The 20,723-nt window shown below is 35.7% G+C and overlaps 1 protein-coding gene across 8 annotated transcripts in view; it reads left to right on the top strand.

Annotated features, from left to right (window-relative positions):
- The window catches only part of RALGPS2 (Ral GEF with PH domain and SH3 binding motif 2), a 133,246-nt gene that overhangs the window by 46,966 nt on the left and 65,557 nt on the right, over positions 1-20,723 (top strand). For 7 of the 8 annotated variants that reach the window (XM_082314100.1, XM_082314102.1, XM_082314098.1 and 4 more), the window contains exons 5-8: positions 1,539-1,622; positions 10,477-10,566; positions 14,026-14,118; positions 18,220-18,346. In XM_082314100.1, the coding sequence (XP_082170226.1) occupies positions 1,539-1,622; positions 10,477-10,566; positions 14,026-14,118; positions 18,220-18,346 (394 nt within the window). The remainder of the gene's footprint in view (positions 1-1,538; positions 1,623-10,476; positions 10,567-14,025; positions 14,119-18,219; positions 18,347-20,723) is intronic. The other variant, XM_082314099.1, reaches the window with a different exon arrangement.

Genomic DNA, 20,723 nt, shown 5'->3' with positions numbered 1-20,723 from the left:
GGTTTTGGTGGCAGAACTTCCTAGTGAAATTTGAAGGAATGGCCCTAAATACAAAGCTGGAGACTCCGCATTCTTCCCAGTGCCTGTGGATGGGAGGGTCTTCTCTAACAAATACCATCACGCCACAAACTTCAACAAGTGGAAGAATTCAAGGTCTCTCTTAACTGTTATGAGACTTTTCAGTGGTTTTGGGACATTGGTTGAAAAGATGTTAAGAAGTCCCTGATTTTAAAAAAAAAAAAAAAAAAAAAAAAAAAGGCAAAACCAAACACAAAAACCCAAAAAACTTTAGAGCTTAGAAAATCCAGATACCAAATTCTTTTAAACTATAACTGTCCTAAATGGCACAATTATTGGTTACATGTTGAGTCATCTTACCTACGTTATACAGTAGCTGGATGTGTAGTGCGATACTGGTTTTCAGTAAGTAGTTTTCAATGCGGTGATAAAACTGAGAGCACTTCAGAGTGGAAGATGTGGAAAGAAAGCATGAATAAATAAAAATGAAAGGCTGTACTTTGCTGGTATGCCACTTTAATAATTAAGCTGTCTCTGTATTGATTATTTTTCTCAGTAGCACTGTGGAATAGGTTGTGTGCTGTATGCTGTATATATTTGCATCTGTTCTGTATGCTATTGTATACGAATAGAAGAGCTCATTTTGGTACATTTAGGTTTTTATGATTTTAATTAAAACTGCTTTATTGAAATTAAGTGGTAGTAAATAACAAGGAAGATGATGTAGTTGCAGTTTTACAGACAAGTAAGAGGCATTGTAACTTTGTAGTTCTAAAGTAATGCTTTTTCAGGCTTTACAAGTAATTTGTTAGATTGTTGAGGCCTACAGTTTTTAGGGTGACTTAAGTACAGGAACTACATGATTTTTATTTTTTTATTTTTTTTTTTTAATCTTTTAAGCAGGTCCCCTTGCTCCCTTTTACTCCACAAAACTATTTAAGTGCTGAGTGTTGTTCAACTTAAAATAAAATCGGCTTCTTTGGAAGGGAAAACTGGAAACAGTGTTTCTTTTATTGTTGCTGCAAAAGATGACAATTTTGGTATTTCTTTAATGCAACATGCCAAGTTAAAATAATGGGACATGTCTAGATTAAGTTAACAAGGCGTACCTTCTCAGTAGACTTTACGTATCCTTAGAAAGCAATTAAAAGCAAAAGAACATGCTGCTCTCTGTAGCTCAGGTTCACATTTAAAGCAGGATTTTCCGTGGTAACAAAATGGATCTTGAATTATTTCACTGGTTTCTAATAAGAGCTGAATTTAAAAAAAAAAGTCCCTAATTCAACGAAAGATGAATTGTAGAAATCTAATAATTCACAACAATTCAGAAATGACACTTGTGGAATCTCAATTTACAGAAGAAATCACAGAAAGTGTAACTGTATGTTTACTACTTCAATGTATTATTGCTCTGTTAAATTATTTTGAAACTTTTAAGATTTTGTCTCTATATGCTCTTGACTGTGAACATGTGTTATGCACTAATTTTAAAAAAAGAATTTTTATCCTTGTTCTCCTAGGAGCTGGCAAGCTGTGGCTGGAATAAAAAGGAGAAATACAGTTCTGCACCAAATGCTGTTGCTTTCACCAGAAGATTCAATCATGTGAGTTGTTTTTTTTCCAGTGCTATTACATGTACATGTTTAAAAAGTCTGGGGGATTAAGTGTTCTGGCACATCACTTTTACTACTGATCACAGCTGATTACTTGAAAACTTAAAGTGTCTGCTATAAGGAATTCTTTATCTTCAGGATATAGAGAAAGACCAAAACAGTACTGAAGAAATAGCTGTGTTTTTGTTTTAAATAGCAGTTATTGATGAAACAGGAAAATATTAAGTGGGTTTTTTTCCCCATAAATGCTGTCTTTCCTTTACGTAAAGACAAAATCATAATCACCAGTTAAAGGCTTACCATACAGGATTTCTGGAGTAGTAATTAGATGTAATTTCTTTCTGTGTTAGTTGAGTGTCTTTTACTCCACATAGATGTTTTTGTCCCTCAAACATAAGCCTTTGGTCAGTATGGTTAACTTCTTAAGGTGACTCTGGGCAAACTTTAAAAATTCCAATCAGTTTTACTGTACAAAACTTTACAGCTTTCTTACTCAAAAATTTCTCTGTGCAAAACCAACTTTTAAAATAAGATCAGAATTTTAGCTTTCTCCACAATTAAAGCTGTAGGACTCCAGCTATGTAGTTAGCCAGCCAAGTCTCAAAACTGTAATGCTTTTTTTATGTAATGCCATATTTTGTATTTCAGTTGAAGTAACTCTATTACCCTCATCTCTCCTCTTGTAAATGTTTAATAATGTCTCAAACTTACAAGCCCTATTCCAGACCGATCTTCTCTACCCACTCACAGATCTACAGACATCTTTGTTAATCATCTAAAACTCATACCAAACTTCTAAACTTTTCAGGTTTTTTTTCCTATCAATTGTTGTGTACTTTCTCACTTTTCATTATTGCTCACATTCAGGATATGACCAAATCCTATTACTTCTCATCAACAATGCTTTTAATATTTCTTAACCTTCTAATGACTGAAATGCTTGTCTGGGCATGGGTTTTGGACACTTGCCTGATTCTCCTCTTGACTGAAGAGAAAATGTTACACCACAAACTTCTTGTGACCATACCATCTGTTGAAATCTGTGGGCTTTGGGTTGGGGCTTTGGTTTTTTGGTTTGGGGTTTTTTTTTGGTTGCATTTAGTTAAAATTTTCCTGATCTAGCTTTTGAAGTTGCTCCTTTATTGGACTATATATCCAGCCTGAGGCTACTTTTACACTAGTACTTTTTACACTGATATCACTGATATGCCAATGATTCCAACATTTGCTGTCTTCGAATAGAGTAGACTCTTTCAGTTGGAAGGGACCTACAATGATTATCTAGTCCAACTGCCTGATCAATTCAGGGCTGACCAGAAGTTAAAGCATGTTAAGGGCATTGTCCAAATGCCTCTTAAACACTGACAGGCTTGGGGCATCGACCACCTCTCTAGGAAGCCTGTTCCCGTCTTGTTTATTCATTTAAGTTATCTCTTCAAACAAACATTGTCTTTTGCTGAATATTCTGAAATGTTTTTGTAGTAAGGGCATGTTAGGCAGCGTACCTCATCAAGGACCTCACTTCTCATTTATTACTTTATAATGTACTAAGAACTGCAGGAATTCGCTAAACAGAAAGTCAACCAGACATATTAAAGAATTGGTAAAATATGCTTAGTAGCAAGAAGGAAGGAGGGGAAACCTTATCATGGGAATAAGCAATCGGCTGTCTGCAAACTGACCGTTTGTCATTACAGAACCACTGTTTAAAAATATCTAACCTGTAAAATATGTTAAGGACAGAGGAAAGGAAGGTTTGCTTTGTACAGCTGGCCAGAAACAGGAGGAGATAGTTGTACTTTAAAAGTAGCTGTTAAAGATCTTAAATGTTGCTAAAATGAAAACTTCTTTATTGTTTAATAGTGTTTAGAAAACTTCTAAATACAGTATTTCTAGATTAACATACAGGAATTTCGTCATGCCAGCAAAATCCCAGTAGTTTATTATTGTAATCATATTTTAAGTCTCCCCTTCTTATTCATCCTAATGACTTTTTGGTTTTGTGACCATTTTAGATTTAAATTTTTTTTAAAGGATGTTTCTGTATTTTACTCTGTGGAACATTTATCAAATCTGTTCACTGGATTATTAATTGATGGGTGATATTCTTGGTTTTGTTCAGGCTTAGTTTTTATAAAAATCCATACAAAACTGGCTACATGATACAACAAAGGCAATAAGGAGAGTAAGATGCTAGAAATACCTGCCTATTAGTAATACATTTCTTCATAATAGTTGGTAGTCCTGTTTCCCTGGAAAGCATTGCTAGCTGCTAAAGGGAGCCTTACATATTTTCATTACTCCAGAGTGCATGTTAGATAGTTGTTGATAGTCACTGGCTATTTCATCTGTCTTAATTTCCTTTTTCTACTGTGCTTCATTTGTTTCAAGGAACTGTTATTTTTGATTGAAAGACAGGTCAATCTGAGAGTCACCTCATTTTATAATTTCTTTCAGAGGCCTGTAGTGTCTTTGAGTTTATTCAGTGTGTTTCAATGGACTAAAAGACCTCTGTCACTGTGTAATTTTTTTCAGTATGGTAAAGGAGAACCTTGACTAAAATGCAGCACTCTGAGCAGTTGTACATAGAATTTCTTGTGCTGTTTCTGTCTCCCCACTCTTCCCTGTGGCTTTGCATCTGAAGGCCTCGCTAGAAATGATGCAGTCGGAGAGGGACCAAGACTTATTTATGAACTCTCCCTTTCTGTAGCTTATTTTTGGGGCACACCAGAAGAGCAATAAACATACGAACTGAATATATTAGCTTTAAGATTGATGCCATGACAGGCGGTCTGTGGTTCTCTTTGGGTGTCATTGTATAGACATTCTATATAGTGCTATGTACACAAATATAGCTGCAAATTTTCTTGTCATAAGGTTTAGGTTTGTAATTAAGCCTCACTCCATTTGTGTGCTTTCTTTACAGCCATAAAAGTTGGATGTGCCCCTCTGTCAGCTGACAGGTTCCTTCACTGAGAACCTCTTTGCTAATGATTTCTTAAGAGCCTTCCTAATATCTTGAAGATTTTGTTTTCTGTTGTCTTTAAGCTTCAGCGAAGACCTGTCCATCTGACAGGATCTGTCCCTGGCTTTCATTTCCCTGCTGGGTTTTGGACGTTGCATTGGCTGCTACAGAAGTTTCCCCTTCTTAGATGACTATTATTGCTGGTTTTAATGTCTAAAAGAAATACATTGCCAGTAATCTGAATTGTCCTTGGGACACCCCTGAAACAAGAACAGTGGTGAAACCTAGAGCATGTCTTTGCCGTGTCGGTGAGTTTTTATGGAGTCACCAGTGTAATCAAGACAGGCCAGTTTGAGGCTCTATTCCATTGATTATCTCCGAAGAAATGGAAAAAAAAGGTCTTTTTTTAACAGGCAGCCAGTAGGTACTTGAAGCTATTGCAATTCACCATTAAACCACCTGGGAACAGGACAAGTAGCTTCTCTTTTTGCTTTTCACATTTTCAGACCCATCACATTTGGATGTTGCAGTGCTTAGGCTGTCTCTTGGACTGTATTTAAAGCGAAAAGATTTGAAGGCATTTCTAGGTCTTCTTTCGTATTTCTTTTTTCTTGTTTGTTTCTGCTCTTTTTAAAGTGTCATTTGCAAAACATTGATGCAGGAGTTGTAGTAGCCTGTAGCAGAAATTGTGCCTTGAAGAGTCAAAGAATAGGTAATAAAGAGGAAACAAGTTCAGCTATTTAACATCTGCTCAGATGTTGGGTTAGTTTGCCTCTAACCAATTTTTTGAGAAACTGCTACATGGAGCTTTGGTGTCTGAGGGACATACCATTTGCAAGAAGTTCTTCCAAGAAGTTTGCATCAGCCTTTATTCTGACACCAAGGAAAGTCATCAGTTTTACCTTGGAAGTATAGTGGGGCTGTCGAGGGGAGGGAAAAGGGGCAAGTATTGTTTCAGTCACGGGTTCCTATTATTCATGTTAGTACCTCAACTTTTTACTTACTGAGACAGTACTTTAGATAACTTTTGATGTGGTGTGGGCCTACGGTTCCAAACACATCTTTGTGGAGGACTCATTCATTCCAATAGTAATGTTGTATTTAGATTCACCATCCTTTCAGGAGCAGTGAAACCCAAGAATTCCTATGGGATAGGCAGTGGCAGCTGAGAATAAGAAGGCACGGTGGAGTAAGCAATCTTCATCTTCCTTGCCTGGTTTGCCTTTTCAGCATTCAGTTCTTACCCCAGGTGCTTGCTCAGCAGAGTGTAGTTCCTGTTGGGCACCTGCCCCACTTACCTGTGGGTTTCTAATGCTTAGACCTAAAGTAAGTAATCAGGAAAATCATTGTGACTTTTGGCTTGATCAGACATGAATACATTTCATCAAACTTTTGTTAGCCTTTGAAATTTCACTGGGTTTAAATTATGCATCATGCATCTGTCTCTTTCCTTTTCCCCCCAACTTGCCAAAAGAAAACCATGAACAGCTCTTGCTTTGTAAGTAAAGAGAATATTAAATCACTAACAGCTGCTCCACAGCAAATTGATCTGCTGATAGCACTTTGGAAACAGTAATGATTATGTGCAGTTGATTGCAGTCCACTGAGAATGAAGTAGTGTATTTCCAGCATTAGTTATGTGATAATTATATGTGGTGCCTGTAAAAACAGAGCAGGGAAGAGAAATCAATTGAATCATTCCATGCCAGGACTATTTTATTCTTGAAGAATACATTGCTACATGGTACTCCATAGATCTACACATCTACTATTAAGTATCGTTTTTAAATATGTAATTTCTTTACAAATCTCTTAAAAACTCTGATCTCTGCCTTGTTCAGCTTTCTTCTGAAAGTTGGTTGTATACTTGCATACTACTGTTGTAACTGGTAAATCTGTCAGAGTGCAAAATTGTCAAGTTTGCCTACTTACTAAACCATTATTATCTACCTTTTAAAAATAAGTGTTTATCATAAATTTCAAACAAACAAGAGGGGTGTATTTTTTGAAGATTGCTGTTAGGCATTGATATGAAACTGCTTCATAGCTTATGTAAAGGTAATAGTTGCTCTCCTGGTTCTAAGGTTATCTGTATTAAAAACCTCTTTCCTGAGGTTTTTATTTAAATGAGAGTGGAACTGTGCTGCCACAGAGCTTAAAATATTAGAGAAACTTGTGAACGAGTTTTAATACATTGGAACAATTTTAAAGCAAAAGATCCCACTTGAAAGGCAAATTTTGTTTTACTAACTCTGTGAAACTGTGTTTCATTTTGGGGTTTTTTTGTTTGGTTTTTTTGTTTGGTTTTTTTAAACCAAATGCAAACATTATGTAGCGGATGAAGTTTGTCTTGAATATTGTAGTGTTGCTGAGTTGCAGTGAAGTGTGATAGTGAAATTTTACTAGGGTTATCAGAAATTAAAAAAATGGGGTGAGGAAGAGGTCAGTGTGCTTCCTCTGGAAACAAAACAGAAAAAGACAGGGATTCTACCTTAGCTGTACTGATGCAAGGTCAGTACTGTCTGTTTCACGTTACATGCTTTTTGTGTAGCATATCGGAATGTTTTTAACAGACATTTGGAAGAATGATCCAGAAACTCAGGCAAATTCAAGACCCTCTCTTTAACAATCTACTAATTAGTACGGAAAGCACAATAAGTTTTGGAACCAATGACTATGAACTTAAAAGTACCAGTATAACAAAATTAGTATTTCAGATAAGGCAAACATGGGATAACTTAAACCCTTAAGCTGTGATTCAAGAAAAGATATGTTCAGAAGTTAAGCACGTTTTTCTATGTTGACCGTAACGGGGAAGAATATAAATACACAGATATAGGGAAGAATATAATACACAAATATGTGTCAGTATATACACAAATATGTGTCAGTATATACACAAATATGTGTCAGATATATGCGGTCTTGAACTAGCGTCAAAGGCATTGATGCCCAAAGCTGAGTCATCCCACTGATTGATAATGGTGGGACAGTGGGAGAAAGAATAACATTTAAACACAGTGTAGAGGACTTGAAACAAAATAACCACAAAATATGTATGGAACAAATATGTATGTTTTACGTGAAGAATGAACCCAGACAAAATGAAAAAGTGGCCTATTGAAACAAAAGGGTTTGTTTAAATTGTTTATTTTTCAATATTTGAAAAACATTAGATTATGGTGCTGTCTAAAGGTACTGGTGAATAGACTAGACCAGCCCAAAACAAATGTCAATGCCAGTAAAAACACATCGAAGAGGAGTGGAGGTGGTTGGAATGGAAATGGCTGTGTTTAATTCTTTATCTCCTGCTTACTCTGTGACTGAAGGGACTGGATAGCTCTAAGCTTCGAAGGAAGTTTTCCGTTTTGGTTTGTTTTTCCTATAAGAGCTTGGAAGTGTTGAGGCTCATTCTGGCTGGGACTGGGATGGAAACCAGGCTTCCTTGAGTAAACAGGAGTAGTTGTGTGGCAGAGTGCTTATGTCACTGTGATACTAATGAACTTTCATAGAAGTCAGGGTCAACATAGTAAATTGTTTGTTTTTTCACCCTTATGAAAATGATTGAGCATTGCTCTGTATTTTGAGGAAGTGTTTCATAGTCTGGCCTACCACAAGCTGTCTCCTATTTCATTGATGTTCTGTTAACTCGAGACCAAAGAGATTTGGGATTTTAAGGCACGGCAATACATGTGTTGTCCCTACCTGCTTCTTTATGATACAAAAATCTATGTTAAAATTTTAAATCTCCTTGATCTTCAAAGGAAAGGCATGTCCTTAGAAACTCGTTCATCAGTCAAGGGAAAAGTTTGTTTCCCTGGCTGTGTAACTACAACAGAACATCAAACTAGGGTTGAACTTTTTTGGACAGTATTTTGAAGTACTGTCAAATACTTCAGTATTTATGTATTCACTACTTAGGTACATATTATAGTAATGCTGTTTGCACAGAACCATTTTTTATATTTGTCAGGGTAACACAGTTTATCTGGAGATACTTTGCTTTAAAAAAAAGAAACAAAAAAGAAAAGAAAAAGAAAACAGCTCTGTGGCTAATTCTTTCCTGGCTAATACAGCCTTAGACAAACAGACCAAAGGAAAGCAGTTGTTATGCAAGATGTTTGGGTTTTTTAATGTTTTTTTTTTTTTTTTTTTTTTTAAATTCTTCCATTTTCTGGTTCCAAAGAGCTGTTGTGTTTTGTCATCCTAGTCCTCATCAGATCACTGTAATTTCACTGAAAACGTAATAATTTGGAGGTGCGGATCTTCTCGTGCTATTCAGTATAAAGAGCTGTCATACTCTACAAAGTGAAATAGGATAAACAGGATATTTCATTTTTTTAATTGAAATTTTGGGCAGGAACCTGAATATATATGCAGTGTTAGTTTACAAGAAGTAGTTTAGCATCACTCTTAAAAATCAAAGCAGCATGACAGGTTGAAAGATGTTTATCTATGAGAGCACACGTTTCTTCATATACTGTTTTCAGTAGTTTTGTAAATAGCAGTCACGCTGTATCTTGCTAATCATTCATTTTTTCCTAACTTGTAGTGAATACATGAATGAAAGCTACAGTATTTGTTACCATTTGCTAATTCTTTGCTACTGTTTTATTACAGTTATGAAGGTGTTTATTTTCTATTATTCTTCCTTGTGCTACAGTATATGAGGGCAGGGGGCATGGGGGGAGCAGAGGAGAGAAAAGATTAGAATTTAGACACGTTAACAAAACATTTTCAAAGTATAGCTTTTATGAGGTTTATGAGGCATTCATGTAACTAAGAAATGCAGCAACCATCCTGCATACCATACTGAATATAACAGTGATTTTTTTTTTTATACAACAGTGAAGTTAGTCCTATAAAATTTAACAAATGAACATGGTAGTGTGATATATATTAGCAGGTAATTGGCGTAGCCAGCAATAAGAGTACAAAGTATAAACTCCAGATTATAGCAGAGGCTTCCTACCTTATGTTCCAGTTTTGTTCAGGTGATATCGATCTGATTATTATTTTTATTCTGAGGTGTTGAGAATTCGGAAATGTCAGTGAACGGTAGTTGAAGCTGTTCAACTTGTCTGAGAATTGGATAGTGCAGCTTTGAAGCTGTGGAAAAGAAAAACCAAAGGATATAACTCAATTTTAGTTTTATATTCCTTCATTTTGTAGACTCTCTTAATTAAATTTTGTCACGATTTTATTTTCTTGGGAGAATTTTGTTTGAAGTTTGAGAGTTTTGCTATTTGCTTTCTGTCTGTGAGATCTCATCCTCAAACTTAGCTTGAAAACGAGTCTGTTTGCATAGATTGTACATAACTGATTGTGCTGGGGTTTTTTGAGATGTGCTGGTGGCAGAAGAGTTTTCCTCATTGAAAAAACAGATCCCAATGTCTTTGTACGTAACTAACTGATGTGACAGGTTTTTACAAAGACAAGTTCTAGCCACCCACACACTTACTGACAAAAGCAGGCACTAGAACATGCGCTCTCCAACAAAATACTGGAGTGCATAGCTACCGGTTATGAAATGGGGAAGGTGAAGAGAGTAGCAAGATGAAAGATTCCATTCTAAATATAAGTTTGATTTATTAATTTGATTTAAGCAACTGCTTGACCATGTAATGGTAGAAGGTATCTTGGGGAAGAATGAGCAGAAGAACAGAGCAGAACACTTAGAAGAAAGTTTTTTATTAGTATCTGGGTTATATTGGTTGGGATTTTATAATACAAGCATTTGCATCTTCTGCTTGTATTCCCCTTTATAGATGGGAGTTGAATGCTGTGAGACTTTTAATGTGTTACTCATGAAATAAAAATATTAAAAGTGTAATGTTGAAAACATCTGTATTTTAAAAAAGCAAATTTTCTTCTTCTTAGGTAAGCTTCTGGGTTGTTAGAGAGATTCTACATGCACAAACTTTAAAAATAAGAGCTGAGGTTCTGAGCCACTATATTAAAACTGCGAAGGTAAGAATTTGGATTGGGGGGGTGGGAATTCACCATGATGAAAGTTCTTATACTTAAGTTGGTCAGTTCAAAAATACACATAGGTAAATATTTATCTGATACCTGATTTAGCTGTGGTTGTATCTGTTGACATGTATAGCTATTTGGCTTCTGCATTTAACAAAGTTGTCAGAAATGGTGACAGACCAAAGGCCTGAAATAGAACTTTGTTTACAAAAAAATAGGTTAACTAAGGAAATGCAAAGATGCCTTATTTAAAATATTGTTTATTAGATAATATAATCTACTGGATGTGTTTTCTAATGTTGGTTAAACCAAAACACTGTGTGTAGAATCAGTTCAAACAGCACCAGTCAGAACAGAAATAGGTTGTTTGCCTTTATTATTGGAAAGAAAGGATCTGTTATTTCTTATACCAATTGTGGCATGAATAATATCAACTTAATAAATATTGTTTCGAAAATATACCTGACCTCAGAAAACATTTTAGAGCTCTCATCCTGTGATATTTTCCTGAAAGCCTTTTGGACCGACATTCGTAAGAAAAGAGTCAGCAAATCTTGACTTCCGTGTAGATGAACCAGAATCCTGGCCCTTCAAACAGAATGAAACTTCATTGTAGTGTGAAGGGAGGGATGTTTTTCAAGTTTTTGCTGTCAGATGGTGGCTGACTGTTACTACAGCTAACTTCTATGACCACCTCAGGTTACCTGCAAAAAAAAGTAAAATTTTGTTAATTACCATGGTATTCTTTTGCAAATGCATTCTTTTGTCTTGATATGCCCATTTTTAATGAAGTAATATTTTACTTCTACGGGATTTGACTATAAATTTTGGGCAAAGCAAGCTAATTTTGTAAGATTCCACAGGCTTTGCTCAATAATCATGCCGTGGTCTTAAACTGTTAAGGATCTCTCTTAAATATCCTTTGATATCTGGTGAGTTAATGTATCTTCATCTCATGTATTTTTAAAAATCAGTTCTTGTTTTTTTGTTTGAAATACAAACATACAAAAATTTGCCTCATGATCCATGTCCCTCCATAGAAAGGGGGAGGTTCGCCTGTGTGGTCATAGTGCAGAACCGATGTTGGAAGCCAAGCGGGGTCAGGTCTGGTTAGTACTTGGATGGGACTTGCCAATGCTGGGTGTTGTAGGCTCTGCTTTGGGCAGAGCACCCTGAACGTGCGTGATCTCGTCAGTGGACTGCAGACAGCAGTGTCTGCTGAAATGCTGCTGGTTTTGAGACAGTTATGTGCTCTAACAGTTAGTTGAGCTTTGCTTACCTATGAGTTGTAAAAATTAGAATTACGAAAAGCAAGAAACTATATATGGGGTGTTTTTTATATCTGTTAATTTACTTACTGTATCTATTATCTTGGCTTTGCTTACATATGGCTGCTAACATGAAGTTACTGCAGTTAGTGCCATTTGAAGGATTTTCTGTTTACACCAAAGCTGTTATCAGAGCAACTTGGTGCCAGAGGTCATGCTAACTTAACTTTTCTTCAGATAAGCTGTAAATCCACTCTACAGTGAATTCTTTGTGCTGACAACTACTTATCTATTGTATAGTTAGCAGTCCTTTAATGGTATCTCATAATGCTGTATCGCTTTATGCATGAACCAATTGGACTTAATAGTTGCATTCTGCTGAAGTTCCTAGACTGCCCTGATTGGTTATGACTTCTGTTTCGATGCTGGCAGCAGCCAGGAAAGCCCTTTTTTCATTTTTAATCAGCTACACTGTCCTTTGGGACAGTGAACTTTATTACCTTGTTTGGGATGTGGAGGGGCAGGGGGGAAGGGTTATTGTGTAAGTCCAGGGACAAACCCCAGCAGTACTATTTGGAAAAACAGTAGGACTACGGTATATGACAAATATCCCCCCCTCCGCCTCACCCCACAAAATATTGATTGCTCTTTATGCACAGTTACTAAAGAATCCTCCCAAAAGGGATTAGGAGACGGAAAAACTTCAGTAGGTGTGGAAAGACTCTCGTTCGTCAGTAGACATTCTGGAACCGTAGGGTTCTGGGTAGCCAGACTGAAATTGCTACTAGAGTGACCTGACAGTAAGCATTAAATGTGGCATTTCTGAGTAATACCTAAGAGGACTTCGTTCTCTAAAAGGCTGTTAGTTTTCTGGCAGTGTGTTAAGTGGAGAGAGAATCATTTGCCTTCCTCCAAAACTATTAGCTGGAAAACCATCCTTGCAGTGTTGCTTTCAGCCTTCCAAATATAAGGTCTCCTCTGATAGCCAGCATTTATTCAGAATAAAGTTAGTCTAACTTCTTTTTCCTGTTTTCTCATGAAAGGCCTCCTAATAAAGAAAACTTGGGTCAGCTGAGTTTCAAGGAGAGAAAAAAAAAAAAAAGATTTCCAACATGTCTTGAATAGCAAGGATTCCTTATATTATTGTATCGTGTTTCTAGCTGGAATCCTAACCTATCTTGGTGAATTTTCCAAACACATTAAACAGGATTTGCAGTGCTGTGATTGAGTATCCCTTTCTCTTTACCAAAGTCTTTTTGTTAGGGGTAAAACCTCAGTTTTTGTGCACTCCGCCAAAAATCCCTGAATGTATTTTAGATCTCTGGGTGCTCATAGAAATCGGAATAGTTAATATTGCAGAAGAGCTTAAGGAACAGGATTTTCTTATGGATCATTTTAAAGCTTGCATGACAGTAGTACCAGTAGTTAATTGGCCAAGGCAGATTGATGGTTTTGGAGGCAGAGGGAAAGAAAAAAAAGAGGGGAGGGAAATTCCAAATATGTAAGAAAATGCACTTATGTGCAGTGTTTTATAGAGTTTTAAAGAAAATTCTTTTATCCTCATGTTTTCTGTGTAAGATTTTGATTTCATTGCTCCTTTCCACTAGTTATTTTTAGTTGTCATACCCCAAAAATTGTCTTTCAGTGAGAGTACTCCAGGTACACAGCTTTTGAAATTTACCTGCTTGATTTCATCCTGTAGCATTATTTTTTGGGTGCTTTGATGCAGCCTTCATAGCTACAGAAACCTGTGGTGCCAAATGCCTTTATAATATTAAATACTGATTACATCATTTACAACTGGGTTATCCTTTTTGGCATGTTAAGTTTGAAAATTTTGTCAAATGCTATGAAAGGAATTTGTTGGGTTTGCATGTCAGAAAATTTCTGGCACTTCTGTTATATGTCCCAAGATGTATGCATATGTAGGTTGTTTTTTTTTTTTAAGGGCTCTCTCTGGACTATGAAACAGCTAGTGTAGTCTAATTCAAAACTGTATAGATGCAGTAATGAAAAATTAAGAGGTGCCATAAAAGTAGTATGGATGCACAGCAGTTCACTGCAATTAACTCTTTATTTTAGAACATGTAAGATTTCTTCATTTTAGATTGTTATTTATTCTGTATTCATTATTGACAGCACTTGGAATGTTGTTTATTGTTATTGTATATATTTTTGTCCCCAGAAACTGTATGAGCTGAATAATCTTCATGCTCTTATGGCAGTTGTGTCAGGCCTACAGAGTGCTCCAATCTTCAGGCTGACTAAAACGTGGGCGGTAAGTGAACAGCAGGGCAATGAAGGGGTTTTAATTCATTCTTAGGAGACTACAACATTCTGTAGCCTGTTTTCAAGAATGCAATAATTATTACAGATACTTTTAATCTTCTTGTACTGTGTACATAATGTTTCTAGTGCCTCTTAAGTCTATGGTTCCCTGTTGATTTTTTTTTTTTTTTTTCGTTCTGGCATAGACATATTTTCCTTTGAAAAATAGTTCCCTGCAGATTCTGCTAAATGCAGAGGCTTCTAATTTGGCCAGAAACTATTTCGTATTTAGTTGCTGGAAAATTATGAATGCCAAAGTGGGTCATACTTTAATCGTTTAGGGGTTTATACTATTGCAATTTTTTTTTGCTATGGAGAGCAGATGTCCAGAAACTCTTGATTCAGTTTCTATAAAGAGATTTGTAGTTTCTCTGACTGATAACTAAATCCAGCAATTTTTCTCAGAGTTTTCAGAATTATTTTCATAGTTACAAAAACTGCATTACACAGTATATTTGTAGGTCTGCTTTTGTACAGTTATGAAAGAATGGCATTCTTCGGAAACAAGAAATAATCAGGTGACTGAAATAATCCTGTGCGGGGGATCCATATAAATAGATCATTAATAAGAGCTAAAAACTTCCACTGAAGACATGTCAACACATCCTCGCATGTTGCAAAAAGTGTTTCTTTGTCTGATAACTGAATGATGAGAGCGTTGTTCAGCTGATAAATGTTACTAAAACTGAATATAATTCACTCTTGTTCAGATACTGAGAATTCTGTGCACATTTTGCAAATGCACAATTAAGTAAGACATTGTTTCAAAATACCAAAAATCTCTCTAAGGAAATCTTAATGAAGTTAACACTTCAAAATTATCTTAAGGAGAGCTGTTGTTTTTCTGGTTTTGTCATGTCGATGAGTTGATGCCTCAACAGTTTTTGTAACTGTGATGCCAAATTGTGGGGTTTTTTTGTTTTTTTGTTTTTTTTGGTGTGTGTGTGTGACTTGAAACAAATGTCAACTATAACTGTATATTAATACAACTGTATTAGTTACTACCATAATTATGCCATTCAGAACTGGGAATCCCCAGTTTCTTTTCCTACTTGGTCAGCCAGAAGTCCTGTTTTGCACTTATGGTGATTATTTGTGTGCTGTTGGCATATGTATCAGTTTTTAAGGTTTGCCCCCCCTTCCATCCTGGAAGCAGGTAACTTCTCCCATATTTCTGCAGGTGTTTCATTTCTCATACAATCCCAAGCAAGTCTATGCTTTTCATCATCTTATATAAGCCTTTGCAAATTCAAGTTGCAGGATGGCTCCTAGCAATGTGCACTGCAAACTGATTAGATGTCTTTCTCTTGGAAGTTCAGTTTACAAATTCTTGAAGTAATTCTAAGCCTTTGTCTTTCTGTATCTTAAAAGCAAGAAAAGACATGTGAAAAGGCCCACCAAGCCATTATTTGAATCACAAGTCATTTAAGTAAGTTATACAGTAACCTTCCAAAACCTTCATTAAGGAAGGATTTCTTCTCCATTTCTGAGATAGTTTGTAGCAACCTGCAATCAACCCAACTTACAAAGTCAGGAAAAAAACCACAAGTATATTTACTCCCTAATAAAAAAAAAAAAAAAAAATCACCTTATATGGTTGGAATCTAGAGTTGAAAGGAGCCATGAAATATTTGCTTGGTAATCTAATGTTCCTAAAAAAGATGAAATTCATGTCTTCTGACAGTATGTCTGAAATTTGTCTTACGCATTGCCTGCACACCCTCTGAACTCTGGAGAATAATAAATGCTTCTAATGTGTTATTTTTTCCTGTTCAACACTTGAAAAGAATTATGAACCTTTCCAAGAAAGTACATAGAATAGAATATTCTACTTTTCTCCATTTAACACAGAGAAGGTCTGGATGACCAGCTAGGACTTGGGCAATATAAGCAAATAATCATTTGACATCTAAAGTTATGTGAGTAAATCCTGCCGTACTCTGCCAGCACCCTGAAACTTCATCTCTCCTTTCTTGCATTTCAAAAAGGTTGTCTTCAGTGCTGGCACACTATAATTAGAAAGCAAAGAGCAGTCTGGAAGGCTCTGAATCCTTCCCTGCTACTGTAAACTATCAGTCTTAGCTTTTCTTGTCTCTGCATATGTACATCTCTTTACTGTTCTTTGCATCATTTGAGCCTAAGAGATGGAGGAATAAAAATTGCTTGGAAAAAGAAGCAGCTCCAAAACTGAAGAAATAACAGCTAAGTCCTTACTTGCCCTCACAGAAACACTTTTAATACTGTCAGATTCTCTATACTTTTCTACATGAATGCAGGAAGTGGAGACATGATGTGAATTGCACTGTGAGCACAAGAGCAAGTCATATAGGGTCAACTTGTTCAGAGGTTATTCAGAGAGCCTGAAATGATGTATCGGACTTGAACAAGATTGTGCAAATCAGCATGTTTTGAGGAAAACACAATTAATTTCATTCAAGTCTGAATTTAGGCCATTACTGTATCTGTTAAGTCTTGTCTTACCTCCCAGTCTGCAAAACTACAGAAGCCTTCCAGACACCAAATGGCAGCAGAATATTTTAGAATATTATTAAAGGCAAGCTAATCTAGGCTGATTAAATTGGAACCATCTTCGAGAAGATAAACTTCAAAAGACAAATGTCATGTTCCGGCGGTTGGAAAGATGTCATGCCTATCTACTGTTTCCGTGTCCTGGAATTGGCAGATGTCTGCAGTTTTAATGAAAATGAGATGCTGTTCATCCGAATATTGGAACCAAAGCTAAAGTTGTAAATTAATTGCTGGAATGTCAGAGAACAGTGTGTCTTGGGAAACAATTCACTTTTAAAAAGTTACTTTCTTCTGAAAGCCAGTGTTCAGTTTGGTGATGTGTTAGCTATCCTAATGAAGACTAGGATATAGGAAATGTAAGTAAAAAGAACAGTTATTTCAATGGTGAATTTACAGCTTTACAGAAGAATCATGTTCACATAGGTTGATCTTTTAACTGAAAGAGAAAAGGTCATATACATAAAAATGTAGCGATCTGACCCTTGTAATTTTTGGACTGTTGGGTATCTTACAGGGGAAGAATTGTGACTGGGACTAGAACGCTGAGTCTTTTGCCAGAATGTTTAGTGGGAACATCTTATACCCTTCTTTAAATTCTGGCTCTGAATTGAAATTAAGCCTTTGATGTGGTTTTGCAGCAGTAGTTCAGCTAGATGTTTTAAAAATATCTTAACTTTCCCAGTCTTACAAAGAGGGCCTAGTTGCTGTTAATTCTGTCAAAGGAAGGGCGGGGGGAGGAAGAATGGACAATGAAGGAGATCCGTGACTTTTAAGTTTTGTGTTTGATGTGGACGTTCCTGTAATATTAAGAGCCAGCAAAATTGCTAGTTGGCAGAACAATATACACAGCCTGTATTCAAGTTCATAACGCCTTCTATAGAGAAAAATAGATTAAATCCTTACTCTTTTCCAGACCTTCAAGTACTTGGATATGTGTATATCTGCATTCATTGTTTTTAAAATTGTAGTTTAGTTAAAGATACTTATCAGATCTTAATGGTATTGTTTTACTCTTTGGAAAAGAATTTGTTGAGATAGCTCTCAATTCAAGAATAAGAACATATTTTGGAATTTGTGTTTTTGTGAAGCTGGATTAGTATAAAATTTCTCAGTATATCTGACAAATGTTAACTTATGGATAATTAGAGTGAATAAACTACTGTTTTGAAATACTGTAGAAGTGGACAGCATGTGAAAGTGTGATGTGTTTTAGCTAGTTAAGTCTTTTGTAAACTTGTATTATTTCAGAAGGATCCTCCAGGACACCAAAGTTTATACCTGGCTAATTTTTTAGAAGGATAGTTTAAATGTAGCAGCCAAAATAGCTACTTTTCTTTGTAAACTCACCAAGTACTCATCCTTAAGGAGTAAATGCTGTAATTTTGAAGCGATTGTGTTTGAAAACAAACTAATAACAACAAAAATGGGGGGGTAGGAGGTGGAAATCCATGCTTTTAAGGGTAAAAAAGAAATCATGATCAAACTTAACACTCATCTGTTTTTTGGCTGCTTTTTTTTATAGTTATTGAGTCGGAAGGATAAAGCCACCTTTGAAAAGCTGGAGTATGTTATGAGTAAAGAAGATAATTACAAAAGGCTTAGAGACTATATCAGCAGCTTGAAAATGACTCCTTGTATTCCCTATTTAGGTAAGCTGAAGTATTTCTAGTGGGAAACACTAATGACAAATACACTTCTCTAGTAATTATGCAAACTAAATACTATCTTTCAAGCATTCATGAAACTATTTCAATACTTCAGTAAAGAATCTATAACCACTAGTTGATTCTGGATACTCTGTATATAGCAAGAAATAACTTCACTAGCTTCAGAAAGAAAATACCTATTAAACCTCACAAACACTTCAGATTTTACATACAGTATCAGTTTTCTAGGAAATTGTTTTCCCATATGGTGTATAGATACACTGATTGACTTCTGGAGAAGTACTTAAACTGTTATGCCCACTAGCACTCTTAGCTCTAAGTGCTTGACTGTTACAGTAATGATGGCTTTTAATTTATGAGAAGCTATAAATCACCAGTCTCTGAGATAAATAAATGTAGATGTTAGGGTTTGGAACATGCTAAAGATCTAGAGATATTGCTGCATTTAATTATACTAAGGTGACAAGAGAAACTGGGTTGTTACAACTGACTCACCTCACCTTTATGGAATAATTATGAGTAAGTGATATTCTTGTGTAGCTGAAAACTAGATAAATGTGTTTAATATGTATTGGTTTTGTTGCCAAGCTAATCTAGTGTTATTAATGTCTCACTTTAGTTTGTTTAAAGTGATCAGTGTGCTTTTTTCATGTAGCTTTTCTTTGATATCATAAGATGTCGGAAGTCACATCAAATTAAGGAAATGATTACCCAATTTTTTCCCTTTCCTGAAAAAATAGTTGGTATTTTTGCAGATACGAGTTGCTCTTACACCTAAATTCAAGATGACCTCCCATGGTCACTAAGGCTTATTAAACTGTGATCTCTTTGTTCCTGAAGTTTGATACTTCCTTTATTCAGCTGGGCTATTAATTTTTTCAAGATTAATAACTTGACAGTCGTCTTTATGCTGTGATCTGTCCCCTTCACAATCTTATTTCAGTTGTTTCATAGCTTGATATGAGTGATAATACCATCATTGATGTTAGAATCTAGAATGATGCCTCTAAAATGCATATATTCAGGTTTTGCAAAATTGGCTGAATTTTACATGCTTTACACTTAAATAGAAAAAATACTTTGCTGTGGAGAACCAATAATAATTTTAATGACAAGTAGTCCTATAGAGTTCCTCATTCTGTCTTCATTATTTACTTCCCTGTTACATCTGTCCCAGAAATATCCATCAGTTCCAACATGATCTTAACAGCTGTTAATTTCCTGTAATTTCAAATATTCCAATATTGGTAATTGTTTGTGTCCAGAATGGAAGAATCAGCATGAGTGTATTTTGTCTGAAGTGTGGGTGTGAAAATTGCTGGTGTGGCATACTATCACATGCTACCTTGTTTGTTGACATAGCTGTTAAAACTAGACCTGAATTAAAAAGGGCAAAGAAGAAGCCAAGCATAATGTAATGTGATTAAACATGTCATTTTGTAGCTTTCCCATCATGTGTACCCATATAGTATATATGCATTGTATATGGTTATGAAATGCAGTATCTAGCTTTCCAGACACATTTTAGCTATATGCCATGTTTTATGAAAGATGAAGCAAAGCTCAAATTGTTTTCTTGCTGATCATAGAAGTCCCAAGCCAACCTGCTTTTTTTTTTTTTTTTTTTTAAATCTCATGATAGCTCTGACTCCTGCCATTATGGTCTGCTAATACTTACTGCTGTACAGAGAAACCTTTATGCTTTGGTGTATTTGTCCAACACTTTAAAAATACTGCCTTACTACATGGAACTGTGTATTTAAAAAAAAGGTGAAACGTTGGAAAACAATGTTTTAAGTTTTTGTTCACTTGCAGCTGTTTTCCTCAATACATAAGCAATGTCTTGTCTAATTTTTGCATTAGAATAAGCTTTGGGCTTAACTTGATAGTTTGTTGAAGTGAAACGTATATTTCTTTTCTGCTTAGAAAGAAAGAAATGTTCTTTGCTGTGACCTGCTGTAGTTAAAGAATGTGTTGTGACCTGGTTTCATGTAATATCAATTCTTACTAATGACATGAAGAATGCCCTTAAGCCTTTTTTAATTCTCCAAAGGAATAGCAAATGCCCACTGGTACATTCCCTCTGAAAGCAATTTTGTAAGGTTTAAATATATGGCAAAAAGAACAAAATTGCCTTGAAACTACAGTCACGATAAAGCTGCATCCGTCTTGGAAGACTTGCTGTTGTGCCCAGTTTTTCTCATTTGATCAAAGCTTTAATCTGCAGTAAGACCTGAGTAGATTTACAGGAGTATTATTTCTAAAATTTCTTTCCCAAGGCATTTTCACTAATATAAGAGTCCTATGGAACAGAAGTAAGTTAAGTTGCTTGTTTTACTTACTGTTTTAAGCTTACCAG

This window comes from Platalea leucorodia (assembly GCF_965183815.1).
Source record: "Platalea leucorodia genome assembly, chromosome: 5".
Lineage (NCBI taxonomy): Eukaryota > Metazoa > Chordata > Aves > Pelecaniformes > Threskiornithidae > Platalea > Platalea leucorodia.
Note: the sequence above shows the minus strand (reverse complement) of the source record. Positions and strands in the feature narration are given on the sequence as shown.